The following is a 16,079-nucleotide window of genomic DNA, read 5'->3' as shown; positions in this document are numbered from 1 at the left end:
ACCATGAGGATCAAATGAGTTACTGTATTTAAAATGGTTTGAAAAGTTTAGTGTTATGGACATTTCATCTATGATGATTTGATTATATTAAAATGGTTTGAGAAATGAGGCTGTAGTTTGAGGAAAAGAAGAAAACTAGTAAGTCATTTTATATTGCTTTGTAGTTCAAAAGATCATAGATTTTGAGCTGGGAGAGAAACTAGATTTTCTCTATTCCCTGGTATCTTAACCAGAGACCCATGAACTTTTTAAAAAATATTTTTTTCAATGCATTTCAATTAATCAATTTCAATAATTTCCTTCCTTTAAAAAACTATGTATTTTATTTTGTGTGTAATGAGTTCTGCTGTATATGCAATGTCTCTAATGGTGTCTCTCCATGGGGAGATATGGGGCAGCAAAAGTGTGCAGGTAAATATTTTACATCTGTCCCTCCACAAAAACAGAAGAAGAAAAAAACTTATACAGGACACACTTTGAAATTTAATCTGCATTATTAACACTTTTTTTAGTCTCCACAACCAACAAAACAATAAATCAAAATCTGATATGTAATATTTGCTGAACTTGTAAATATTCTGAAATTTTAACAATCTGCAGGAGATACTTCAAGGCGGCTTCAACACTGCCTACCACAGAGCCTGTTGAGAGAATGGTGATGATCTGGAATAAAAATCTCTGGGAAAGATTATGAGTATGGACATTATTTGCCTAAGCCTGTTTGGTTAACCATATGGTTAACAGGAGAGATTTGTTGTTGTTGCTTTCTTTTAGAGACATTCAAAAAGATCCATCCTTGCAGCCACTGATTTTTTGTCTGATCTTGGGAATCTCAATGACTCATTTACTCATAGTAGCTGGTGAAGGGAATGGAGCCAATAGCTTTGTGGTTTGAAGGTGAAGAGGACATCTTGGCATCCTATTGCTCCAGAGTTGAGGTTTCTAGTCAGTGTAGCATCAATGACCTGAGGAGCAAGGACTGACCTTTGGGAGTAATTTTCAGAACATTACCTCTGTATTATCTGAGACAAGACCTCATCCAGAATGTTTTAAGAACTTTCTGGTATCAGTACCTCATAGGAGCTGAGCTAAGTTGAGTCTTCATTTTCAAAAAACTAAGATAGCTTAGAGAAGAGTATGCCCTTGAGATATTGTAAAAATGCTTGTACTTAGTCTTGTTATGAGTCCAAAGTAAGTATCCTTTTGCAAAAGCTGATTGATGTTAGGTTAGCATTTAGAACTGGCCATAGCCACTAGCTCCTAACAATAGTTTAGTTACTGGGTACATTGGCAAATAGTCATAAAAAGAGACATAATTTAATTCTTCAGGTGCCCTGGGACCTTGAGGGAATATAGAGTCAACCTCAAGGAAAGAGCCAAAGCTAAGTCATCTACAGGTTGACTTTTGTTGTTTTTGTGTTTATAAATACTAATTTAAATGCATTATTGTGAGAAGAGATGCATTGGCTTCATTGAACCACCAATAGGTCCATGAAATAAACAAAAAGCATTAAGAGATCTTCATGTAGTCTGACTCCCTCATTTTACAGTAGAGGGGGTTAAAGACCAGAAAAATTAGGAAACTTGCTTATTGCAAGTGGAAGAGCCAACCTTTTAATGGAAACCTTTGCCTCCATATCCAGAATACTTTGCACTGCACCTCACCTATGAGTAGCTGTACCCATGCAGTGGTGGCCCCTATGAGGTAGGACCTGCAAGTGCTATTATTTCCATTTTACAGATAAGGAAGGAGGTTTAATGAGGTTCACTGACTCAGAGCCAGGGCTCACATTCATATCCTCTTACATAAAATTCAGTTTATTTTTCTATCACTACAACTAAGAAATCAACAAGAGTCTTACTTCACTAGGAAGACTGGGAGGGAACCAGCAGTATAAAGAAACCACAGGAAGTGTTTAATTTCCAAGGAGGCGAGGATGGAAATCAAGGATTGTTATTGAAGAGATTTATATTATATTTTGCTGTATTTCATTAAGGTGGCTCATGGGATACAGTGAGGTGGGGGAAATGGATATACTGAAGGAAAATCTATATTTTGCACAGAGAAGTTGCAGTATTTGCCCCCCCCAAGACAAAAATAATTTTTATGTGGTTGTTTTGAACAAAAAAAGGAACTAAATATAATGAAAAACAAGAGTTTGGTATATGTATGAAATCTTTGGAGAGTGTGGTACAAAGAACTTCATGAAATTATGAGTTCATAGAAGGAAAAAGTTGTCTACTTTTTCAATTCCCACTCCCATTCCCAACCCCCCATACACATACAACACTTAGAGTTTGCAGAGATAACAAGGATCATATAATCTTGACCATCATATATTGCAGATGACAGAATAGAAGGGGAGTGATTATCCTACTGTTGCACTGCCCATTACAAAATTTAGATGTACACCCAGGTTTTATGACTCTGAATCTATTGGAGTTTTTTTTGTGTATTTCATACTGCCTTTTACATTCCTTTTATCATTGCAAAAGAATTCTTCTTCTTCTTCTTCAACCTTTGATGAAAATGGAAAATTGCTCTTTCCTTAGCTTCCACAGTTCCTAGCACAGCACAGGTATTTAATAAATACTTATTTATTGAGTGACACTTATCTAAGTATATTTGTTGTTCAGTTCTTTGAGTCATGTCTGACTCTTTATCACCCCAATTTTGGGTTTGTTTGTTTTTTTGGAAAAGATATTGGAATGGTTTGCCATTTCCTTCTTCAATTTGTTTTACAGTTGAGGAAACTGAGGTAAATGGGGTTAAGTGACTTGCCCAGGGTCTCATAGCTAGTATGCATCTGAAGCCTGATTGGAACTTAAAAAGATACATATCTCAAAGTCCAGGCCTGAGAGTTATCTGATGATTGGCCAGTCCCTTTGCCTTGACCATTTCCATTCTAAGCTTTTCACATGCTATTGATTAGACAGAGACAATCCTCTTCAGGCAGGTCAGTAACAAAGGTAAAGAAAAGGAGGGACAAACATGCCAGGCTATAATCTCTTTGGAGTGGCTTTGTGGAGACCCTAAAGATGAATATTGCTTCTAATGATGTTACATCCTAATTCTCTTTAAATATTGACCCATTTGTTAACTTACCTCCAGTGTGAGAAGTGAAATACTTGGTATTCATCAGCATTGTTACCAAAAAAAAAAAAAGAAAACAGTAAACATTTATTGAAAGCTTACTATATGTCCAAATCCCACTGAAGCCAGGAGTCATTTGTGGTGTGGCAGCTCAGCTACTGGGTTTACCTAGTTATGTCTTATAGTAGCTAAGGGTCATGAGTGGAGAGGAGAGCTGGCCTTCAGATCAAATTATAGGAGATCTCACAAGAGGGGTCTTGGTTTAACACTTGTGTCCATCTAACAGTTCTTATGGAAGTCTGGTAATAGCCAACACATTATTGCTTTTAGAGCTAAGTGATTTCATAGGGGATAAATCTAACATTGTAGCAGTATGATGTACTTGGATGTCCAATATTTGAAGTTCAATCAATAAATCATTCTTAGAACTGAAAGTTTTGTAATTATAATGGCAAAATTGGGCCCTGGAGAAGAAATGAAAAAATGCACATGCCTCCCTTCCTTTCAAAGGTAGGAGGCTATGAGTACAGAGTAGTGCATACATTGTTAGACTAAATTAATGTTCTAGTTTGTTCTACTGAGTTATTATTTTTATTTATTATAAATGATGGCTTACTAGAAAGGGGAGGGATGATGTATTTGAAAATGAAGTTTATGTGAAAACAATAGATACAATTTTAAAAATTAAAAGAGCTCAGATTTGGCAAATAAGGGAATGAGAACTCCCTGTCATGATAGGAAACATCTTTGCACTGAATACTTTATTGGTAAATTTGCAACTTTTCCCTAAAATTAGTATGAGCCCTCCCATAGCATCTCTGCCACCTAGGTTATTGAGAATGGACAGTATTCTTGCTGATGGTCTTCACTTGAGGGAGTGGAAGAAAAAGATTTTCTTCTGGCACCCCAGTGGCCCCCTTTGGAGACTATAGCATAGCAGAGGTGGAGACCTGAGGAGTGGAAAAGATGAAGTCTGGAAAGAAGCCAAGTCCATCAATGGGAATGAAGCTTCCTCTTGAATGAGCCATGGTAACATCAGCTTTGAAAGTATTCATCCATTCAATAATGATTCTCTTCTTCTATTTCTGGGAAGCTTAAGGGAAAGTTGTGCCCTTGGGAGTCTTCCCTGGGATAGAAACAAAATACAGCAAGATTTCGGTTCACCATAAAAGCCCAATAAAATCAGTTCATTCCTTGAGTATCTTGGACTGAGATCAATGGCTTCTGGAAACCATGAATTCAAGAATGACCTGTTTTTATGTACATGTTTGCACCATTCAAAGCATAGCCAATAAGGCAGTGGAGAGAAAGTTAAGGAGTCTATATAGGAATCTCAATGTTCCCTAAGCTCAGTTCATAAGCATAGCCAACACCTGAACTTGAAAATGGACTTTCCTAGCCATCAACCTCATTTTCTCCCCATGGGTGAACATGGTTTGATTAGGGAAACAGAAATTATGTCAGTCCTTTCTCCTTTCCCTTCTTAAAAGCTCCTGTTTGCCAAGGTACTTCCAAGGAAGTCCATTGGCTATTAGTCCTTTTGCACTTTAGGGCTCTGGGTCACAGTAAAAACCAATTTAAACCCTGAGCACAGGGTCCTTCCCTAATGGAAATTTAAGGAAGCAAGAGAGACATCCTATATAGAATATAGGAGATGCAGTTTAGGCTGATAGAATCCTACAAGTGTGAGGTGGAAAGACATTGGTAATTGATTACCTTGACATAGTTTGCTCACTGATAGCTAAAAGGGAGGGCCAGTGGAAGAAAGGAGAGCAAGAATGACGATAGAGTTGTGGCATATGGGATGGAGAATCAAACATTCAGTTCTATGTAATCTCCTTGAGCGCAGTGATTGTTTCATTTTTTTTCCAGTAGGTGACTTTTAGTAGGCACTTAATGAATACTTATTGAAGAAACCTGAATGAAGCAAGCCTTTCTCAGTTGCATATATGCAAGGTTTTCAAAGCCTTTTGTGAGGCATGATCTGAATTTTATGTGATAGGCACACCAAGGTTTGAGCACTTGTAACTCTGCCCTCATTTCCACCTCTCAAGGGGGATGAATGAATCTTCAATTTTTGATACCTGGAGGCCAACCCTAGCAATTTAGGGCTTGTAAATTCTCTTTCAAATGACATTGGAATAATTCTTAACTCCCTTTTTTCTTCCTTTAGGTCTTTGGAGAGGAATGAATAGAAGGAAGCCCCATCTTTTGTCTGGGCAAGAACAAAATGCCTTCTGGGTACTGATAATGGGATAAGATATCAGAAAAGGGACCATCTAGAACAGTTATCTCTATTTTTTTTTATTGCTTATCACTGCTTTCACAGGAAGGAGAGACAGACAGACAGAAAGACAGGGAGAAAGAGACAGAAAAGAGACACAGACAAGACAGACACACACACACACAGAAGGAGCATCCCTTATATATGTTTATTTTCTTCTTTATAAAGGAGTAGTAAGACAAGTAATAGGAGAATAAGGAGAGAACAGTTTTCATGACACTGCTCTTTTCCTGGTTCTCTTTCTACCTGACTGCCTACTCCTTTTTCTCTTTTGTTATGGGTATCCAGCATACCCATACATCCACCAAACTTGAGTGTCCCTCACTGCTCTGTCCTGGGCCCTCTATGCTAAGAGTTCTTAACCTGGGGTCTAACGACTCTCTTACTTGGTAATTTTATCAGTTCTCATGGATTCAGCTATCATCTTTGTGCTGGTGATCCTTAGATCTATATATCTAGCCCTAACCTCTTTCCTACCTCCAATTTTATATTACCTCTTATAATTCTCAATATCAATGTCCTTTAGACATCTCAAACTCAAAATATCAAAAACAGAACTCATTTATCTTTCTTCTTAAACTCTCTTCTTCCCAATATCTCTATTAGTGCTCAGGCTATCTTCTAATCTCTGTGCCATCTTCCACTCTTCACTCACATTCACCCCACATATTCAATCAATTACCAAATATGGTTGTTTCTACCTTCTTTCGCCTCATAGAGTTTCCACCCTGATGTAAGCCTTCATAATGTCATGCATGGGCTATCATATTCAGATTTGTCTCTCTTCTCAGTTTTCACCTGACTCCAGGCCAACCTCCACTGCTGTGCCAAAGAGATTTTTCTATAGCACAGACTTGACCTTGTCACTCCCCTCCCTATTCTAAATTACAATGGCTCCCTATTACTTCTAAAGTCAAATATAAATTCCTGTGTTTGGCTATTAAAATCATTCACAATCTAGCCTCTTCTTAACTTTTACTTCTTTTCATATATTATTCCCCTATACATTCCACTCATTTCCTTACCTTTTCAATATCTGTTCCCGGGTACTGGAAAGCTCTCATTTCTCAATGCTACCTCCTTTGCTTCCCTGCCTTACTTCAAGACTTGTATCAAATCCCACCTTCTGGAAGAGGCTTTTCCAAATTCACTCCTCCTTTCTTCCTCTCCTCCCCCACCACCACTTTCTGAAATTATCTTCTATTTACAATGTATAAATTCAACGTGTATTTTTTTTCCATATTGTCTCTCTAACAGATAGTGATTATTCTGAGAGCAGGAACTTTTCTATATTTCTTTGTATCCTCAGCACTTAGGATAGTGCCTGGAACATAATATAATATACATGGTAATATGTACTTGTTGACTTACTAACTGATTGTATAAATAAAATTATATAAATTGTATAAACATGACAGGTTTTATACTAATAAATAAGTATATTATAAAACATTAAAATGTTTTGAAATAATGAGATCAAAATAAAAAAATATTTCAAACTAGAATCAATAGGGAGACACTGATGATTATTGTATAGGGAAGTGACATTCCTTCTATTTAGGAATATCAATTTGGCAATTATAAAGAAGATAGATTACAGAGGGGACAGATTCAAGTTGGAAGACAATTAGGAGGCAGTTACAATAGTGTATTTGCAAGTTGATGGAGTGGTCCTCTCCACATGACTCAAGAGAAAGGGTCACATTTCAGAGATATTGTGAAGGTAGAATTGATGAGACTTGGCTTTTTGTTAGCTAAGGGAAAATAAAGGAATCTAGAGGTGGTGAAGCTCAGTGGTTTGAATGTCGATAGTACCATCAACAGTAAAACAGTAATAGGGAAGATTAAATAAGAGGTGATTTGGGGGAGAATATAAAATAATAAAATATGCCATGAAGATTATGACCCATTCATGCTTCATCACACTGTGAAACTCATTATATACCATCAAAATGAAAGGAGGGCACTTCCTGGTCATGTGGAGCCCTAACAGGGATGCCTGGCATAGCCACAAAGTTTAAGAAATAATAAAAATGAATTTTGTCTGCCACAGATGCCATGGTGTATAGTGGTGGGTGGGTTAGGGAGGGGTATTGTTATAATCTTCTACATTAGTCTCAGAAATAGAGTAGTTTGGACTTTGCAAAACCACAGGAGGCCAATGGATAGTATGTGTAGATATGTAGGGAAGAAGTGCCTAGTAAGGGTGGGGGAGGGAGTTACTACAGTTAAGTCTATGGGAGGTTGGGATTGTATCAATGCATCTATTCTCCAATTGGCTATCCTTACCCCTAGGAGTTGGGATGCCTTTGCTTTGGAGTCTGCTACTCAAGTGGAGAATGAAAGGGTCATAAGGAAAGGAAACCAATTTGATCTGAAAACTATTTTGTTGTTTTGGTAACCATGCTGTGCTTCCCTTCTAACTGGCTGTTTACTGCCACAGAGAGATTGTAATGCCAAGGCACTGTGACCCTGGTTACTCTACTGTACATTTTGCTGAAGGGTTTCCTTTCTATAGAGGTAGTCTAGAGACACCCTGAGAGATGTCCCTGGTCACCTACCTCAATGCTTATGCATCCCTTTCCCATCAAGCCCATGAAAAAGACCCACAAATCCCACAACTTACCGAGTCACAGCCAAGTTTCTTTCCTGGCATTCTTGTCAGTGGGACTGCATGTGAAAGCTATTTATACCCACCTATGAGAATACTCGATGAGCCAGCATCCATTGCTAGCCCCTTCCCTTGCCCATATTACAAATTCTCACCCCCTATGACTCCCACCCCCAGCTTTAGAAAGAGGTACCACACCAAGGTGAAGAGGGACATGGAACACTTTTTAATGTCAAGTCAGAGACAACCCCCTCCCTCCCCCAGCCCAAATCCCACCTTCCCTCATCACATCCAGGACCCCTCCCAGAGGCCTCTCTGCTTCCCAAGCTCCCAGGAAAAAAAAAGGTGACCTAAAAATGTCATTTCTTTCATTTCATCCACAAAAAAGGAAATAAAAATTAAATTAAATGAACCAAGAGAGTTAAATTCTCCAGTGGTCACAAGAGTGTAACAGATTCATTCCCACACAGGGCTAAAGCAAGCGGTTACTTTTTTTTCTTTCTCTTTCTATCTTTCTCTCTTTTTTTCCCATTGTTTGGTTCTTGTCAGTACCCTAGGGGGAATGGGAAGCATGCCACCTGTGATGGTTTTCACCTCACAGACCCATACCCAGAAAGAGATGCTGCATCTGGTTAGTTTTCTTTTTCATTTGTTTGCTTTTTTTTTTTACTTTCTATAAATGTCTCTGACATGTAAATAACCCAAGAAAATAAAAAAGGCAGGAGTTGATTACACAATTACCAGTAAACTCTATCATCTCTTAGAAGACCAACACACAGCTAACGCCATATACAGCATGCAGTAATGTCTGAGAAAGGACCCTGCAGAGAAAGAAAATGACTAGTTTTCTAATAACAAAAAAGTGTGTGAAGATATATGTGCATATACATATAGAATATATATGCACATATATGTATGTATCATTAAAAGAAGCATAGCTGACAAACTCATCATACAATGGATATCACTCTTTCCATTTCTAAACAGTTTGTAGATAGCATAGTTACTGTATGCGTTAAACGCTGAAATAAGGATGAGAAATCTGTAGCGCTGGTAGAGATGATGGTTAAATCACTTTTTGGGTGGATATGCCGAATCCTCACCAGTTGGCTAATGCCCGGTGCTATGCTCCACCACTTGTAAACCTAGTTAAGAATACTATTCATCTTTAATGTTTAATAAACATACTTTCTCTTTCACCTCTTTTTGCATGTTTTTTAAAGTTTTGTTTTTGCACTAACAGTTCTAGGTTCATATCAGAAAATATAATTAATAAAATTAATAATGAATCAGAATCCCTTATTATCCATGATGTCCATGTAGTAAAATGAAAAACATGTAACAATATATCTCTTCTTGTTGTATTTTGTGGGAATCATTGTTGTCAATGGGTTGTCTTGCAGATTTTTTGTTTTGCTTTTTCATCACACATAATGTCTGTGAAGAGGTCCTCCATAGGAACATCTGGGTCTGCACATCTGGATCTACCAGTAGAGTTTAGGATAGTCAACTCAGAAGTCTTCTACGGCGGATAGGGGACATCAGAATAGGAAGAGCAGCTGATCCCTTGCCCACCATGGAAACAAAGAAGCCACACTATGCAGCGTGCAGGTGGGTCCAAAGCCAAGTGTGCACTCATAATTTGGGGAAAAGAAAAGAAGCAGTTGTGCCCAAATATCTCCAAGGCAATTTCCTTCCCTCCCTATTCCCAGTGGCCCCTTCCCTTAGAATTATTTTTTTTTATCACATTAGGCTTGGTTTATCTTAATTTCATTTAATTCTTAAAAAAAAAAGAAAAGAAAAAAGAAAAAAAAACTTGTATGCTTTTGTTGCTGCTGTTGAGTTGGTGGTTGCAGGTGGTAGAGGCTGATCCCCAGCGGGGAAGTGACGCTCACATCAAAATTTGAGCAACAGATGCAAGATGAGAAGGGGTAAGAGCCAAATGCAACCAGCCCTCCTTGACGTCCCATTGTTCACTTCGCTGACTGCACCAGGGGCTGTGGGAAGAACATAAAGTGTTTTTAGCAATCTGATTTAAGTTGAGAATGAAATGCCATCACAGTCACAAACCTGAGTTGGGAGCTCATGCTTGAGTACCAGCACCCCCAAATGACCTCCACTGCTCTAGCATAGCTTCTGAGAAGAGCTTCCCATGAGCTTTGGTGTTCTGTGGGTTGCAAGTGCTGGCCTGATGTGGGGATGCAATTCTTAGGTTTCAGGGTTTTGTTCTGAGAAGGACCTGAAGGACCTCATCCTCTCCCAAACCCCAGTCTCCAGATGAGGAAGAGATCTCAACTTTGATCGTCCTAATATACATTGCTTCTACAAAATGCTGTTGTTGAAAGCTAAGGGTGTGGGATTTAGGAAAAGTAGTATGAAAGCTTTGCAGCTGCTAGAGCCTTTGTCTAGTGTATCTGGTGAGGAAAGAATTAGATTATCTTCAAACCTATGTTCAAGAACAATTAATAATAAAAACCAGAGTCCACACATGGCTCCATCACTGTTCTCATCCCTTCTGATTACTCAGGCCATCTCAAATATTCACTTAACCATCCAGCTGTCCAATCTGTTGTCTAGAGAAAGACCTGTTGAAAAAGCCAATATGTCTTCCTGCTGTTGCTGCTGTCACAATCTGCTCTGAGGGCACCCTGTCAATCACCTTCTCACAGGCCAGGGCACTAGAGCTCCACCAGGAACATTAGGCTGCTTCTCCATCTGGAGGAAGCATTGCTGACAGGAAAGCAGGAACTAACCCATACAGAGAACAAATGCTCAGAACCATAGAGACTCAATTGCTATACATCAAAGGCACTCCCCAAGATGTATTTGAAACAAGAAAACAAAAAGCTTATCCTATAATTTGGGTTTAATGCTGAAGAGGACCAAGTTCCTACTCTAATTCCAAAGACGAAAAGACCCATTGAGACCCCATAGATGTCTCATTAATACAGTGTCAGGTAAGAGAGGGAAACGGACTGACCACTTAGACCTTGGGGTCATCTGATTCTTTCTTCCAACTTGTCCCCTTCTCATACCCACCCAACCACAGCCACTCAGAAACAAATTATCCAGCTACTTCAGCTAAAGTAACAAGGATGCTCATAAATACATAGGATTCCCATACATTTATAATAGCCCAAGGAGCTAGATATTCAAATAATTTGTTACTCAGTGAAGTTCACCAGATTAACCAATTCAGAAGGGGACATCTGCCTTATTCCCCATTTTATGAGGATAAACTGAGTCTCTCAAAGGCAAGGTTCATAGACTAAGCTATTGATCAGAGAAGATACCAAGGGAATATATGTCTTATTGCCTTAGAATCTGGGACATGTTCTTTGGTCAACATTGGATCAAACTATATATCTCAGTGACAAAGCTTGGAGATGTTTCAAAATGTATCAGTGGCTCTGTCCATCTGACCTCATTTCTAACCTTAATCCTTATAAGAAATCCTCAGTGCCTTGGAGAAATTCCATTCCCCAAAAGGAATACAATCCTTGGACCATTCCAGAATTTTACATGGGATAGTCCTGGGATAAAGGACTTAAAAATAAGAGGGTCTTTTGGTTGAAATCAATATATAATAATAATCCCATTTGATGATCATGATAGCAATATGTGATAGTAAAAAAATCAGTATCCTCAATTTACAGATGAAAATATTAAGGCTTAATGTGCTTAAGTGATTTGTCCAGATTGCTTTGACCATTAAGTCTTTCAACTGACCATAAACCAGTAAAGTGATCATTAGTAAACATTTATTAATGCAACTATGTGGCAGGCACCGTGTTAAATGGTGAGTTTACAAAAAGAGGCCAATGATAGCCCTTGCCTTTGATGAGCTTACAATCTAATGGAAACCTAGTATACTTTATATTGCAACACATTTCCTTCTCTCTCCAGCACCTTCTTTGGTTCTCCATTCTTCAGGAAGAACAGCATGAAGCATTTTTCATGAATTAGTGAAATTTTTTATTTTTCACATATGAGTATAGAGCAGTGGTTCTCAACCTTTCTAATGCCGTGACCCTGCAATGCAGTTCCTCATCTTGCGATGACCCCAAACCAAAAAAGTATGTTGGTGGCTACTTCAAAACTGTAATTTTGCTACAGTTATGATTCGGAATGTAAATACCTGAAATGCATTATGTATTCTCATTGTCGCTGCCCACAGGTTGAGAATCACCAATATAGAGTCATATTGACCCAATAGGCAACTGAATTTTTTTTAGACCTCTGATTTCATTGCTGTGGGGAACTACTAGTTGGAAAAGACTCCAAAAAAAGATGAATATTTTTTTCTGTAATGTATAGTCTTAAAGAATTATTGAATTATTCAGTGACTTGCTCATGATTACACAGCTTTTCTGGATCAGAAGCAGGACTTAAGCCAAAGTCATTCTAACTTTAAGGCCAGCCTTCTACCTTCTATGCCACATTGCCTCAGATATTTCTAGAAACATTGCCCAGAAATCAAACCCAATTTGACTTGCATTATAGCTTTGATGACATAGAAAAAAAACAATTTTTATTAATCCTGATTTTGTAGTGACTCAATACCTGAATGGCCCAGTTCTATTTAAAGAACTTTCACCATGAATCTTCTAGTAAAGTCCATTGATAACAACTATTCATCTTTTTGCATCTTTGTAGAATGTTTGGATTATCATATTTCAGATTTTTGTGAAGTGTGACACATATCAAATATAGCTTTGATTCAACTGTCTTCCACCAAGTCTACTTTATAGACTCAGGAAAGAATGTCTGGAAATTGGACTCTAAAGTGTAGTTCTCTGAATTGTACATAATTTAATGAGATTGAGGATAGACTTCAACTACCTGGACATAGACTGGTGTCCCTTTTCTGATAAAAGCAGAAAAACTGGTAAATTTTGAATTATTGATAATTTTATGCTTTAAAATATAGGGCAAGAAATGAGAACTACTATTTAGGATGTAAATCCTATGAACAAAGAGGAACTATTTACTGAAGTATAAAAGTGCTGGGAATTTTGAGAAAAGTTTACTGAGTTATTTTAGGATTGGAACAGGGATACATCCTTTGGGGAGAGTGGATTTTGAAGAATTTAGGGAAAGGAAAACTAATACCCTAGAGCCTAAAATTCTTCAAAAATTTTTTGGTTCAGGCTGGATGTTTTTCTCTGAAAAACAAAATTCCAGTGATGTAAATGATTCAAATGAAGAACTGAAAGTTAAAGTGCTTTACATTATAAAAAGACATTTAGAGAATATGAAAACTAGAGAAGCCAGTGTATGAAGAAGTCAAAGGACTATGAATGTTGTGTAATTTTGTAAGACTATCAAAAGTAGCTAAAGAGTAGAATGAGCTAAGACTTAGAATAAATGTAAACACAAACGAAAGAGGTTTTTTGTTGTTGTTGTTGTTGTTTTGGTGAATTCAGGTGGACACACACACACACAATCTAACTTTCCAGGGATCTAGAGAAGATTTCAGTACAATTATAAATAGGTCTTCATAGCATTTAGACTCCTTGCTATATGAATTTTTAAGATATGACCACTGCTTGGAGTGGATGGATGAAATAGTTAATGATACATAATAGAAAAAAGTTAGAACTGCTCTTCTTAAATCATTTTCTTCATTCTTTACCAAGAAGAGTGATCTTGTGATTAAAAAATATGGCAAAAAATGACTTTAATGTGAAATTTAAATAAGAAAAAGCATTAACATTCTAATCTTCAGGAGAAGGGAAATGTGCTAATTTCAAAGTGAGAGACAGACAGACAGAATGTATTCTTCATCCTCTTGACTGGTAAGACTGGTTTAAATTCCTAGCAAAATTTTAAAAGGTGTTAAAGGCTTAGCTTCTGAACACTTAGAAAGAGAAGCAATGATCAGTAGGAGACAGCTTGAGTTCTTCAAAAAGGATGTATCAGAATAAATCTATTTTGAACAACGTTTCTAGACTGGTAAATCAGGACAATGGCAGAATGAGAATACCTAGATAGAAAAAATGTTTGATAAAATTTCTCACTGTATTTTTTAAAATCTTTTCAAGATAAAAAATGTGTCCATAATAAATTTGTGTATTAATTATATAATTTGGAGAATTCTTAAATGGTTAAAAGACTAGCACCAAACAGTATTGATTATTGTAACCTAGAAAAATCTCATAGAACATCTCTATGGCCTCCTTGTCAGTGACTAGAATGAAGATGTATCTGGCATATCTATAAAATTTGTGAATGATAAAAAGCTAGACAAATAGCCAATCTGCTGAATGGTAGTGCCATGATCCTAAAATATTTGGACATAGTAAAACGGATCAAATCTGAAAAGATGACATTTAGTATAGATAAATTTAATATCTTTAATTAGATTCATTTTTTAAAGTAACTTCACAGGGCAGAAACAAAACTTCTATAAAAGAGTTCACACACATACAAGATCTGAGTGTTTTATTTCAAACTGTAAATTCAGTATGAGACAATTATATGACATGGCAGTCCAAATCTTATTCAGAATGAGGCTTTATTAATTGAAGTCTGCTATCCATAACAATGGAGGGCTAGTACTATCATATTCTGAAAAAAGATTGTGTTTTGTTCTGCACATTACAATTTAGGAAACATTCTAACAAACTAGATTGTATTTAGAAGAAGGCAACAAGATGATGAGAGGACTCTTAACCATGCCATTTGAGACTCAGGAAGGAACTCTCAGTGATTAGTTATATTATATTATATATATTATAGAAAAGATGAGGCTTAGGAGGCACATGGTCATTGTAAAAGTATATATATTCATACATATAGTGTAAGAGGAAATAAATTGATATGGTTATATCATGGAATAATGAAGATCTAAAGTTAATATAAGGGGGAAACCATTTTCCTATTAGAACAGTCTAAAAATGGAATGGACTTTCTCAAGAGGACTCAAGGATTTTCAATAGCTCAAGATTTCCAGGTGGAAGCTAGATTTTCATGTCTCAAGGATTGTTGTAGATGGGACTCCTCAGGTAGAGATTGGCTGAGATAATTTCTGGCTCTCTTTCTAGAACTAATAGTCTCTGATTCTACATACAGCAATTTATCCATCCTATGTAAAGCACTTTGGGATTAAGGAATATTATGGACAATAAGGATTGGTCTGTTTTTTTCCTATTTAAACGATGCCATCAATGTCTTTGGATTCACCCCTAAGACCATTGTCTAGGGTTGAAGCTGACAGTTGTTTTTGAATCCAAGTACACACACACACACACACACACACACACACACACACATTAGTATATAAGGGAATATGGATTCTGTGTTTGCTCCTGACAAAAGCTGTTGTTCAAGTATATCTTTATTCCACAAATAGTGGAAAAGTAAGATTTTACATATGCTCTACAGAGCAGGCATGACATCATTGATAGAGGGGGTTTCCTCACTAGAAGCTTGCTATAAATATAAAACCATAGGTTCAGATCAAAAAGAAAACAAACAAAAATCTTCAAAAATAAAAATGAAATACCTACAAATACCTATTTGGAAAGCCATGCCATAGGTATGGACTAATTTTTATTGATAATACTTTTTTTCCTACCTCAGGCTCTGTCACACACACGCGCACACACACACACACACACACACACACACACACATTCATAAAACCAGCTTTGAGGAGAACCTTATACCTCTTGGCTGTTGGTAGTAATAGCCCTTACTATAATGAATAGAAATGAAGAAATCTATAAAACAAGAAAAGAACAAATCAAATGGTGACTCCCAATGCTCTTCCTTTTATTTTTTTGCTCCTCATGGAGGTCTGACTAGACTGCTGAAGCTCCCCTTTGGGGAAATCCCCCAGCTGGCTGTGCAACACAGGAGGTGGCAGCTTGGTTATCATGTACAGAAGGGCTGAAAACTATGTTTTCAAGCCAGGGAGTCTAACATTGGGAGGCAGTTCTTAGGCTGGAAAATGTCCCCCCACCAAAGCTATACAATGGCCCAGTGGGGGTTGCCAGGTGTGAACTCTGGGCTGCTGTTTCCCTTCTATGTTCTCTTTCATTATTATGTCTATCAATGCTCCTTGTGGCTCCACTCCCCACTGGGAT

The 16,079-nt window shown here is 37.3% G+C and overlaps 1 protein-coding gene across 4 annotated transcripts in view; it reads right to left on the bottom strand.

Moving 5' to 3' along the window:
• Nucleotides 1-8,192: 8,192 nt before the first annotated feature.
• The window catches only part of NTM (neurotrimin), a 1,347,813-nt gene continuing 1,339,926 nt past the window's right edge, over nt 8,193-16,079 (bottom strand). For all 4 annotated transcript variants that reach the window (XM_056825120.1, XM_056825118.1, XM_056825121.1 and 1 more), the window contains one exon: nt 8,193-9,986. In XM_056825120.1, the coding sequence (XP_056681098.1) occupies nt 9,886-9,986 (101 nt within the window). In that variant the 3' untranslated portion in view covers nt 8,193-9,885. The remainder of the gene's footprint in view (nt 9,987-16,079) is intronic.

Source organism: Monodelphis domestica, chromosome 4, assembly GCF_027887165.1.
Source record: "Monodelphis domestica isolate mMonDom1 chromosome 4, mMonDom1.pri, whole genome shotgun sequence".
Classification (NCBI taxonomy): Eukaryota; Metazoa; Chordata; class Mammalia; order Didelphimorphia; family Didelphidae; genus Monodelphis; species Monodelphis domestica.
The sequence above is the reverse complement of the archived record's forward strand: the minus strand, read 5'-3'. Positions and strand labels throughout refer to the sequence as shown.